The sequence below is a fragment of the Sinocyclocheilus grahami genome, unplaced genomic scaffold, assembly GCF_001515645.1.
Source record: "Sinocyclocheilus grahami isolate Dianchi unplaced genomic scaffold, SAMN03320097.WGS_v1.1 scaffold675.1, whole genome shotgun sequence".
Lineage (NCBI taxonomy): Eukaryota > Metazoa > Chordata > Actinopteri > Cypriniformes > Cyprinidae > Sinocyclocheilus > Sinocyclocheilus grahami.
The window spans coordinates 173,107-186,817 of record NW_015505854.1 but is presented as its reverse complement, the minus strand read 5'-3'; the positions used below and the strand labels follow the sequence as shown (position 1 = coordinate 186,817).

Below are 13,711 nucleotides of genomic sequence, written 5' to 3'. Positions count from 1 at the left end.
TGCTTCTAACAGTTATTTAGATGTGCTCCTAACGGTTAGTTAGATGTGCTCCTAACGGTTAGTTAATGGTTAGACTTGCTCCTAAAGGTTAGGTTCGACTTGCTCCTAACAGTTAGTTAGATGTGCTCCTAACAGTTAGTTAATGGTTAGACTTGCTCTTAACGGTTAGGTTAGATGTGCTCCTAATGGTTAGTTAACGGTTTCGACTTGCTCCTAAAGGTTAGGTTCGACTTGCTCCTAACAGTTAGTTAGATGTGCTCCTAACAGTTAGTTAGATGTGCTCCTAACGGTTAGTTAATGGTTAGACTTGCTCCTAACGGTTAGTTAATGGTTAGACGTGCTCCTAACGGTTAGGTTAGACTTGCTCCTAACGGTTAGTTAACGGTTTAGATGTGCTCCTAACGGTTAGTTAATGGTTAGACTTGCTCCTAACAGTTAGTTAGATGTGCTCCTAACAGTTAGTTAGATGTGCTCCTAACGGTTAGTTAATGGTTAGACTTGCTCTTAACGGTTAGATTAGACGTGCTCCTAACGGTTAGTTAATGGTTAGACTTGCTCCTAACGGTTAGTTAATGGTTAGACGTGCTCCTAACGGTTAGGTTAGACTTGCTCCTAACGGTTAGTTAACGGTTTCGACTTGCTCCTAACGGTTAGTTAATGGTTCGACTTGCTCCTAACGGTTAGGTTCGACTTGCTCCTAACGGTTAGTTAACGGTTGTGCTCCTAACGGTTAGTTAATGGTTAGACTTGCTCCTAACGGTTAGGTTAGACTTCCTCCTAACAGTTAGGTTAGACTTGCTCCTAACGGTTAGGTTAGACGTGCTCCTAACAGTTAGTTAACGGTTGTGCTCCTAACGGTTAGTTAATGGTTTGACTTGCTCCTAACGGTTAGGTTCGACTTGCTCCTAACGGTCAGTTAACGGTTAGACTTGCTCCTAACGGTTAGGTTAGACATGCTCCTAACGGTTAGTTAACGGTTCGACGTGCTCCTAACGGTTAGTTAACGGTTCGACTTGCTCCTAACGGTTAGGTAAGTTAGAGACACAGATAAATATTAAAACTCTGAAACAACACGACATTTAGCTAATTTGAGATATTTTTGCCATATGATGGCCATAGCAAACTTCGCTTCAATAGATTTTGATATGAAAATCCCCCCAAAAAATTCATAGACTATCATATGCTGCTTAATTTTTAAAACAGCTTTTCAAGAGCTTGGTGGCAGTAAACTGGTAAATATTTCTTATGCAGTACCGTGCTCACATTTACATGCACAGAAAACAACCAGGACAAAAATAATAACAGTGTGAGTGTAATTTTATTGTGGTGATCAAAAACCAATACCAAAGCCTTCATGACATTCGGTGTGTGGATATAATCTGGAGTCAGTATCTAGAGAATATATAATAAATAACAATAACTAGCTAACAGTGATTAACTTTGCAATCTCTGGGCTCTAAATCCAAACTTGTATTAGCCAAATGGCCTTGCGTTAACATAAAATCAACATAAAACCAATTAATCTAAGGCCTCAGTTCAAACAATCAAAAAAAAGTGGCAACTCTGCCCATAATCTTCACCAGTAATGACAATTAAAATTAGATTACTAATTATAACACAGGACATTTTCTCTCGCATTCATCCTTCGCTGCAACACTGTAAGTGTGATCATTTATCTTTGGGAATCCATGTTTCATGAGTCCATTATTCATTTCAGATGGCATGTAGAAAAAATATTTTACAATAACAAAACAAACAAAAAAAGTTGATCACAGTGATCTTTGTCTTCATGCGTCCAGCACTTGGGTGTCATATCATACTTTATATTTCTCTTTCGCTGTGTCACTTAAAATGCAGATATGCTGAAAGATATAAAGAAAACAGGAAGGTGTAAATACATAATTCTGATCAGACAAACAAATAATATACAAAACTGGCACAATATACACTCAATATACGCCAGTTTATGCACTGCACGCAATTAAATCAGAACGTAACAGGACAAACACTTACACTCAAATCCCTGAAATATTCATTGTAGTCTAAAGCATATCCCACCAGGAACTTGTCAGGAACTTCAAATCCAATATCTAAAAAAAAAAGAAAAGAATACATTTAAACACACACACAGAAAGAGAAACAAATGGGATTATAGTTTGCAGAAAGAAAGAAAGCTACATTCCAAAAAATGTGCATAAATATAATTATATAATATTAATTATAATCAATTGAGATATAATCTCTAATAAGTTTTCTGCTAGCATGAACCAATTCAGTTGAATCTCATGCAAGAAATTTATTTTTATCCAAATTTAGCATGGAATAGATACAGTGCTGGCCAAAATTATTACAACACTAGTGTTTTCAGCAGCTACAAATGGTTTTAAGTCAGTTATTTCTATCTTTTGCTGTAGTGTGTCAGTAGGAAATATCAGTTTACATTTCCAAACATTCATTTGGCCATTAATTGTAATAATCCAGTGAGATGCTTCAAGAAACCTACCCTTTTTTATTTTTTTGCATGAAGAAAGCCTAAACTGTTTGCATTATTTTAATGACAATTAAGCACAAAAAAAATGCATGATATAATACATTATTCAATGTTATAATTATGTAATTTGACATAATAAAATAGTACATATTATACACATAGTAAAATTACATAATTAATCAGCTAATTGAAGATATCAGGGAACATCTCCAATCTGTTTTCCACATGAACTGATCCAAAGAAATGTCAGTCGTATTTTACTCAAAAATGTGAGGGGAAAAGTAGTTATATTTTGCATAAAGAATATTTTGCATTGTTTTCATGATAATTAAGCACATTTTTTAAACAAACTAATTACATATTATATTATTTAAAAAAAATAAAAAATAAAATAAAATAATTATATAACAATATAATTATGATGTGATGTTTCATCATGTTCAAAGGCAGATTCATCTCATTGTAACATTTTTAATAATGCATTTAATTTATATTTTGCTATACCAAAAATTAGTATAGCATTTTTAGTATAGCAAAATATAAATTAAATAAATTCATTATGAAAAATTTTACAATGCGATGAATCTGCCTTTGAACATGACTGGTTGCATTATTTGCAAGCGAACAGCGCTCGTGGTCCATTATAGGGTGCGTCACTGCTAAAGAGCTTGATGATCCTCCATCGTCTTGATAACGGACTCGCAGCACTACAGCGCTCTGCTTTAGAGTGGAAGTCAAGAGCGAACGAGTAGAGGATAGATGGAGGATAGATGAATGGATGGATGGATATAAAGAGCTTATCAGCTTTCTGTCTAAAAGCATTGCATAACTCTGAACACAGACAGATGAGCGTGAGTCTGAATAATATGTCCAACTACATCAATGCAGGGTGTTTGATTTCTCTAAGTGATGTGGATTAGGCACAAAATGTTCATAATATCCAATGAAACACAAAGGAACTCACAGTCTGGACGATATCCTGAGCTCCTGGGCGTCCTTTTCACAAGCAAACTGAAATTACAGGACACTGAATTACAAATGAGATGCATTAAATAAAATGAATGACATTCATCTAAACAACAGTCTTATTTCAAACACTAATAAAAGGCCATTTAACCTTTAATTAACACAGAAATCTCTCGTATCTCTAGCACAGCTCGACTATTCTTTCCAAAGATGTTTACCTGCCTTACCTGACAACTTTCACCAATTTAGGATGACATTCGTTTAATAGTCTGAGCAGCGTTTCCATAGTTTTTCCCGTCTCTACAATATCCTTAGGCACAAAAAGAGAATTAATTGGTTTAGATCACCTGTATTTTCATTCCACAGTACACAACATACATTTCACACATGTTGATGCGAACACAAATTCGACACAAAATGCAATAAAATGCATTGCATCAAAAAAATGTAACCTCACCTCTACTATGAGCACATTCTGTAAGAAAAGAGAGACAAAAAAATAAATAAAAATAAAACATTTTTATCATATATATATATATATATATATATTAGTGCTGTCAAACGATTAATCGCGATTAATCGCATCCAAATGAAAAGTTTTTGTTTGCACAATATATGTGTGTGTACTCTGTATATTATGTATATATAAAGACACACACATATACAGTGAGTACAGCATATATTTAAAAAAAATATTTACATGTACATATTTACATTATATTCATATAAATGATATCATATATAAGTATATTTAATATATAAACATAAAATTTTTCTTAAATATATACATGCATGTGTGTGTATTTATACATACATAATAAATATACACAGTACACATATATTATGTATATTATGTAAACAAAAACTTTTATTTTGGATGCGATTAATCGCGATTAATCATTTGACAGCACTAATATATATATATATATATATGGTGATCAAAAGTGACAGTAAAGACATTTATATAATGTTTGTTATAGTTTCACGGTTTACTTTCACTGCTATCACAGTGTTCACAAACATGAAGCAACATGTTTTGCTTGTTTCTTAAGTATCAAATCAGCATATAAGAATGATTTCTGGAGGATCATGTGACACTGAAGACTGGAGTAATGATGCTGAAAATTTAACTTTTCATAATTTAATTTAAAACATTAACATTAAAATAGAAAGTGATTATTTTAAATTGTAATAACATTTTACAATATTGCCGTTTTTACTGTATTTTTGATCAAATAAATGCATACCCGATGAGCATAAGAGAAAAAAAAATCTTAGCCCCAAACTTTTGGACAGGGTAAAAATAGAAAACAAAACAAAAACAGAAGTTCAAAAGTTGAAACTCACTTTGCCAGTAAGGGCAGATAATTCATCTCCACCGATAACCTTCACACAGTTTGTAGACTGATCATTCTGAGCAGAAATCAAGAGCAGAGAGAGAGGAAATACTTTAATGTTGAGCATTCAAAGCCACTGAAGATTTACTAACAGCATCTGTGACAGAATCACTGAAGATGATTTTGACTTGTCTGGCAGTTTGAGCTCGAAGTCATCTCAATAATCATTATAAAGTGGAACTACTTTTCAAGGTGGATGAACTCAGTTATACTATGGATGCATCGCTAAATTCTGGCCAATACCAATGAACATATTTATAGTAATCAAATGATAAACATTGACAAATGCTAATAAGATTCTACATAATTTGTCAAAAAACTAGGAATGTACACTGTAAAAAATGACCGTGAATTTAACGGTAAAAGACTGTAAAAATGCTACAGTAAAAACCTGTTAAATGGTTAATGGTAAATTCCCCTACTATATACGGTGAAAAACTGTATTGGACATTACATGTATTGGACATAAATTTTACGGTAGTATACCGTTTTTGGAAGTGGAAAAGACCGTATAATTTACAATGAATAACCGTAAATTGACATTCCCAGAATTCCCTGCGTTACTATCAGTTTTGATGTTTTTGTTGAAATAACGATGTTTCTTCTTAGTTTTTTCTGATCAGTTTTGTATATTAGGGTTGTGTGTTACACCTAATGTTGTTAAATGATTGTTTATTGCATTATTTCAGTTTCATGTGTGTTACCGTGATGGTGTTTAGCGTTTGTGTGAATGACACTGTGCACCTTCTATATATGTTATTATCTAAGAGCTGCTTGTGATGGGCTTTGGTTCATCATGTGACTTTCTCATCACCTCCTGCATTTGGTGGTTATCAGTGTATTACAAAGGTGCAAAACAGATTTCAGTACTTCAATGGGTTGGTATATTAACATTATATCAGTTAACCAGAGCTGCCGATTTTTTTTTTTACAGTGTAGGCATAAATGTATAATATACCAAATATGAATTTAGTCATTATAGTAGGCCTATTACTGTTTAAGTTGACATGAAATGTAAATACTACATGCTGCTTCTTTGGTCGACTGCAAGCTACATGCATTTTTGAGGGAAGTGCTTTCATTTTTTATTTTTTTTCAGTAATACGTTTCAATGGGAGATATACAGTACATTACATTACAATACGGAAGCAAAGATCTGTCACTACTTCCATTTTATCACAACTTTAAAGAGTAACTTTAGAATTTTTTTCTATACAATGAAAATTGCTGATCACTGAATGATTTTAACTTTTTTTAATTAATTTTTTTATTAATTTTCAACCTATTCTGAATGATGTATTTTTCTAAATATTTGACATTTAACTGAAAGAGTTCTGCAGAAGAACAAAAAACAGGTTTGAATGACATGAGGGTGAGTAAATATTGGTGAACTGTCCCTTTAAGTTGTATTTACCCTTGTCATTCCTGTAAGGAACATGTCAATGGCACAATCTACTAATAAAATGCTCCCTTTTCATGTACAGTAATAATCTGACAGCAGACATGTAGATCGGAAATGATTCATTGGTCAGTGTTAAGTATGAATGTATAAGGCTCAGTGAATGGAGTGAAGAGAGCAGTAAAGCTGGCACTCACAGAGTAGCTCTTTAGCCTGATGAAATCCACAGTCAGTGGCACAGACTTATCGCTGTTTTGATTCAACGTCTTGATGTAATCCATCAGGTCCGCAAAGAACTTGTACCCTCCTTTCAGAACGCAAAGGGCCACGATATGATGCCCGCCCATGTCCCGAACGATATCTCTGGCCAACCTTTCAGTCCTGCAGAGAAAATCAGAATTGAAAGGCAGAGTATTGTGACATTAATGCTTTCATTAAAGCTGGCTGAAGTCATGCCAAAAATGTCAGTCAAGAGATTCTTGTGGAAATTTGCTAAACAAATAAATGGGAAAGCCGAATTCAAATCACATGCCTCTCGTACTGCGCTAACATCATTAACAGGGGGAACACAGGGCCTTTTTACTATCGAGGGCATCCCACGGCCACGGCAATACCACAACTGTTTTGCTTCACTAATGAATGCTTCCCAATCTGACTGCAAAGACCAGATACATTCCAGGCAGAAATGCAGTATCACTGTTTGTGCACTACAGATTAAAGTCCTGCTCATCAGTTAAACGTACCTGTCCTTAATGAGGCCATTGGGTATTACGACACTGTCCAAATCCTCCTCGTAGTGTTTCGGCACACAGAAAAGACTCAGTTCGTGCCCTTTGCTGTCATCAGCTATCTAAAAAAACAAAAATCTATTAAAACATCTTTAAAGAAACACTGAGACGCCTGATATTTTAAGGAACTACAGTTATTTAATCTACTCGAGTTATACAGTGTAAAGATGATTTTTCAAAGTCTTAAAGAAAGAAAAGATTATTGGAGAATGTTAAACAAGAAAATACTATTTCAGTCTTTTTATTTCAAAATGTCACATTTCAATTCAGTGTGCCTTTGTAAATTATTTGTCAAATTTACTAGCAATTTTTTTAGCAACCCAAAAAAAATAAAAAAAAGTTTCAAATTAAATCCCACACATTTTTTTCGATGTATAGGTTTCTGAGAGTGTGTGTACATGTATGAAGCAATTTGTGCCATGAAAATAGTGTATTATGAGTGTTACCGTATGTAGCATAAAAACCATTTTGCACCCCATTTCTGATGATGATAATTAAAATGGACAGTTCACTGAAATATGAATATCTGTGCTACTCACTCACATGTTGCACACAAATTATATATATATTTTTTGCTACAAAGGGTTAAGGTGCAGTCATTTTAATGTTATTTGGCAAATTTTCACAGGCGAAATCCAGTTATTAAAGTTCATGCAAAAAAAGACATCATTTAGCATACTTAATTTTAAGAATATGAATTTTTAGTCTCACTCACATGTTCCAAACATTTTTAGCGACAAAAAGTTTTTGATGTTAATGTTATGATTTCATGCTATGCTGCAAATTTTTGGTGGGGAAATCTAGTCATTAGTACGGGGCCCCCACATGACATGCAAGAAAAAATAAATAAATCATGAGCACGATTTACTAATTCGTTCCCTCGATGTACTAAAACATGCGCACGATTGCTAATTCTTACGAAATAGTAAATCGTGCGCACAATTTATAACTCGAGGGAACGAAACAGTAAATCGTGCGCACAATTTATAACTCGAGGGAACGAAACAGTAAATCGTGCGCACAATTTATAACTCGAGGGAACGAAACAGTAAATCGTGCGCACAATTTATAACTCGAGGGAACGAAACAGTAAATCGTGCGCACAATTTATAAAGTTTTCACCAAAATATGAACACTTTTATATACTCGATCACTTGTTATACTCACTTTTTTTCTTTTTTGCGACAAAGGGTTAAGGTGGTCACATTTGCCGTTGTTTGGCGATTTTACACCGATGAAATTCATATCCGAGGACGTGAATTTCGCACGAGGGCTTAATATTTCCTCACAGATTTCGCATCGGGTTCAACTTGAACATGAAAATTCGCTGCGTTGACCAACAGACAGCTACGTGGTTTGAATGTGATGCCTTCATGAGATGCGTTTCATAATTCGCTGCGGTATTGATAATAGACTATGGAGCTAAAATTTCACTAATATCCACACAAAGCTATGGTTTTAGAAAACTGAAATTGCCTTCAGGTGGCGGTGCTTGTTGGACATTCTCAGTCTAAATTATGATTTGAGAGGGTGTGCAGTTTCCAAGTCGATGTGCAATTATAATTCAGCGAGCAAGTGAAGGCAGCATTACAATATAGTGCATATTACGGTTTACATTTATGGTCAGTTCATAGGCCTAGTCATCTTTTTGAAGCTTGACAGCTGTAGTCACCATTTGTTTTCATTTTATGGAAGAAAGCAAAACTTCCTCTTTTGTGTCAAGGGTGAGTAAATAATGACTGTTTTTTTTATATATAATTTTTGAGTTAACTATGTCTTTAAACACTGATCTAACCAATGGCGTCGCCTTGGCAACATACTGTTTAAACCGGTTTCAATTGCGGTATAAAACCTCTATTTCAGTGCATCAGCTCAGATTTTCATCACAAATCAGTTCAAACGTGCGGTCTGAAAAATACACTTAATGAGGAATATGAATCATTGACAAGTGTATGGCCATGCAGTGCCGAACCACACCTCGCGAGCCTGCGGGAATACAGCCCCAGCAGCACGCGGTGTCTTACCTCCAGATACGCGGCCATTCTGCTGTGCTTGTCCTTCAGGCCGGTGTCGGTGGACTCATGCCGGCTCGGTCCTTTCGCGTCCGGGGAAAGCGCTCGTCTGCTCTGCTTGAAGTCAACGCGACGCTTCCTAAACCCTGACGTCACAACCCATGTCGCTAATCCGCTTGCCCTGCGCTTGACCTGCAGAGAGAGAAGTAGTCCCGGCACTTCCTGGTTGGTCTGAAGCGCTCGCGACGTCAGACAGGGCATGTGGACTGACTGATAGGACTCTGTCTCACTGGCAAATATATATATATATATATATATATATACACACTTATTATATATATATATACAGGTACATCTAAAAAAATTAGAATATCATGAAAAAGGTCAATATTTTTTGCCACTTGTTTCAGAAAGTGAAACCCATATATGATATAGATTCTTTACACACAGAGTGAAATATTTCAAGTCTATTTCTTGAAATTTTGATGAGTATGGCTTACAGATAATGAAACCCCCAAATTCAGTGTCTCAGAGAATTAGAATATTGTGGAAAAAGTTCAATATTGGAAAGTCATGGTGTCACACCCTAATCAGCTAATCAACTCAAAACACCTGCAAAGGTTTCCTGAGCCTTTAAATGGTCTCTCAGTCTGGGTCAGTAGGCTACACAATCATGGGGAAGACTGCTGACTTGACAGATGTCCAGAAGACAGTCATTGACACAAAAGTTCATTGCTAAAGAAGCTGGCTGTTCACAGAGTGCTGTATCCAAGCATATTCATAGAACGTTGAGTGGAAGGAAAAAGTGTGGAAGAAAAAGGTGCATCAGCCAAAGGGATAACCGCAGCCTTGAGAGGATTGTCAAGCAAAATCCATTCAAGAATTTGGGGGAGCTTCACAAGGAGTGGACTGAGGCTGGCGTCAGCGCATCAAGAGCCACCACACACAGACGAATCCTAGACATGGGCTACAAATGTCGCATTCCTCGTGTCAAGCCACTCCTGAACCGGAGACAACGTCAGAAGCGTCTTACCTGGGCTGTGGAGAAAAAGAACTGGACTGTTGCTCAATGGTCTTTTCAGATGAAAGTAAATTTAGCATTTCATTTGGAAATCAAGGTCCCAGAGTCTGGAGGAAGAGTGGAGAGGCACAGAAACCATGTTGCTTGAAGTCCAGTGTGAAGTTTCCACAGTCAGTGATGATTTGGGCTGCCATGTCATCTGCTGGTGTTGCAATGACCATGGTGTTACTGTGCTTGATTGGCCAGCAAACTCACCAGACCTGAACCTTCATCTTCAACATGAACCAACACCTGACCTGAACCAACATCTTCAAGAGGAAGATGAGAGACACCAGACCCAACAATGCAGATGAGCTGAAGGCCGCTATCAAAGCAACCTGGGCTTCCACACCACCTGAGCAGTGCCACAGGCTGATTGTCTCCATGCCACGCCGCACTGATGCAGTAATTCATGCAAAAGGAGGCCCAACCAAGTATTGAGTACATGTACAGTAAATGAACATACTTTCCAGAAGCCTGACATTTCGGTTTAAAATAGCCTTTTTTTTATCGATCTTATGTAATATTCAAATTTTCTGAGACACTGAATTTTGGGTTTTCATTATCTGTAAGCCATAATCATCAAAATTTCAAGAAATAAAGGCTTGAAATATTTCACTCTGTGTGTAATGAATCTATATAATATATGGGTTTCACTTTCTGAAATGAGTGACAAAAAATATTGACCTATTATTCTAATTTTTTGAGACGTACCTGTATATGTATATATATATAATACATACATATATATTTAAAAATGGGCACATAACGGAATGCATTAACCGACCTCGTTCTTGTGTGAACGATATAAGATACACACACTGTGCTGTGTAGATTACTTACAAACTAGTCCGTCACGGATTCTAAATTACATGTAACTTAATCCTTTACATTTCACATTTTAGGTAATATAATCAGAAAATTCCATAAAAAAATTAAATCTATCCATCTATCTGTCAAATTCAAATTTGAAATTGCTTTATTGGCCTGACTGTAAACAAAAAATACAATATTGTATATTTCTGCAACTACGGGCACTTTTGACTCTCCAAAATTGAAAAAAATATCAACCTCTGTGAATTTTCATTTTAACCATCAGAGTCTGTAATACATATAAAAAGGTCAACAAAATTGCATGGAGTCAATAAGATTTTCATCTGGAACATGTTTATATTTTTCAACTCTTCTTCTTACAAAATGTCCTTACCGCAACGTTACAATAGCGTTCATTATATACATTTTTTCTTTTTTCATTTCTATAAAAATGTAATATATTTCAATAGCTTTTTCAAATTTTGTGCAGTTTTGTAAATACTGATATTAGAAAATAATATACAAAATAGGGGATTTCATTGTTTTCTCTATGCCATGTAAAATTTAGACAGTGACCATAGATGTCAATTGTTTCCATACACAATAAAGACATACATATTTAGCTTTTTATGACAGATGTTGCAATTTCAATGTGTAAATAATCTCAACTTAAAGTGTTAAAAAAATTTTTTGGCAGATAAAAATATGAAAATATTAAATAAAGCAGAGCTGCGGTAATGACATCTTGTGTCGGTAAGGACACAATGTTAAAGTGCCATGAAATCAAAAACAGGCTACTGTAGAGAACAACAGTAACAGAAACAGAAAACATATAGACTGAATATTTGTAATTTAATATACAGTACACCTTGAGCTTGTCTCTACCGCAACACAAGCTCTTTACCGCAACAACTAAATTTGCTGCGGTAAAGACATGTTGCGGAAATGACATTTTTGCTAATATTGCAGCTAATAAGGTAACGTTACTACTAAATTAGTTTTGATTCTTAGCATCTTAATATACATGAATTAAACAGTAATATACGTTTATTTTTAAAATGTAGTTCAAAGTACAGAATTACTAAGCTGTATGGTAAGGACACACAATAAATACTGACACAGAAAAGATGATATTTACCTTATATTTTTGGGATCTTGTGTGAGGTAGTGAGGTGGCCCAATCTGTCAGCAATGTGCTCACTTGCTAATTTATGTTTCTCGTTTGTCTTTGATAAAATGTCATAATAAAAGCCTTTTTTCATTGTTGCGGACAGGCACATTTAGTTTAAAAAAAATCAGTAACACTTTACTTAAAGGGGTGTGCATAAGACTGACATGACACCTTCATAATCATGACATGACTCATTCGCTCAGTTATGTAATTTTTAATGCAAATATGACATTATTTGACCTAACCCTAACCTAACCCTACCCCTAACCATAGCCCATAACAAAGACATCTCAATGTCATCTTTGCATTAAAAATTACACAACTGAGCAAATGACACTTAATGACAGTTGTCATAAACATGCATAAAAAACCTTAAATAAAGCAGAGCTGCGGTAATGACATCTTGTGTCGGTAAGGACACAATGTTAAAGTGCCATGAAATCAAAAACAGGCTACTGTAGAGAACAACAGTAACAGAAACAGAAAACATATAGACTGAATATTTGTAATTTAATATACAGTACACCTTGAGCTTGTCTCTACCGCAACACAAGCTCTTTACCGCAACAACTAAATTTGCTGCGGTAAAGACATGTTGCGGAAATGACATTTTTGCTAATATTGCAGCTAATAAGGTAACGTTACTACTAAATTAGTTTTGATTCTTAGCATCTTAATATACATGAATTAAACAGTAATATACGTTTATTTTTAAAATGTAGTTCAAAGTACAGAATTACTAAGCTGTATGGTAAGGACACACAATAAATACTGACACAGAAAAGATGATATTTACCTTATATTTTTGGGATCTTGTGTGAGGTAGTGAGGTGGCCCAATCTGTCAGCAATGTGCTCACTTGCTAATTTATGTTTCTCGTTTGTATTTGATAAAATGTCATAATAAAAGCCTTTTTTCATTGTTGCGGACAGGCACATTTAGTTTAAAAAAAATCGGCAACACTTTACTTAAAGGGGTGTGCATAAGACTGACATTACACCTTCATAATCATGACATGACTCATTCGCTCAGTTATGTAATTTTTAATGCAAATATGACATTATTTGACCTAACCCTAACCTAACCCTACCCCTAACCATAGCCCATAACAAAGACATCTCAATGTCATCTTTGCATTAAAAATTACACAACTGAGCAAATGACACTTAATGACAGTTGTCATAAACATGCATAAAAAACCTTCATATTCATGACGTGTCATGTCATGATTATGAAGGTGTCATGTCATGATTATGCACACCCCTTCAAGTAAAGTGTAACCAAAAAATCATAAAAATATCAATAAATCAGTAAAAAAAAAATTTGATAAATGAATATGCATTTGAAATCATGTCAAATTGTAATTCAATTAGCTTATTTTACGTATCTCAACATTGTGACCAGAGTTGTGGGACATGAACAAAAATGGTGTTTGGACCTATAAATGCTTCATAATTTTATATTAAATCACATCATTAATCATATTTTTGTCAAGGTGTGTAATGACACTGTGAATATATTTATAAAGCATCATATGACTAATTTTAACATAAACCTAAAATGTCACTGCTGGGACTTAAAAGTGCCCGTAGTTGCAGAAACACCCATATATAC

At 34.9% G+C, this 13,711-nt stretch overlaps 1 protein-coding gene across 1 annotated transcript; it reads right to left on the bottom strand.

Moving 5' to 3' along the window:
• Window positions 1-1,310: 1,310 nt before the first annotated feature.
• hprt1l (hypoxanthine phosphoribosyltransferase 1, like) lies at window positions 1,311-9,263 on the bottom strand. Its single transcript, XM_016242897.1, has 9 exons — window positions 9,066-9,263; window positions 6,997-7,103; window positions 6,451-6,634; window positions 4,805-4,870; window positions 3,915-3,932; window positions 3,685-3,767; window positions 3,456-3,502; window positions 2,014-2,090; window positions 1,311-1,862 (listed from the first exon to the last, which is right to left on the bottom strand). The coding sequence occupies exons 1-9, from the start codon at window positions 9,081-9,083 to the stop codon at window positions 1,815-1,817; spliced, it is 648 nt and encodes a 215-aa protein (XP_016098383.1). The 5' UTR covers window positions 9,084-9,263; the 3' UTR covers window positions 1,311-1,814.
• Window positions 9,264-13,711: the final 4,448 nt, after the last annotated feature.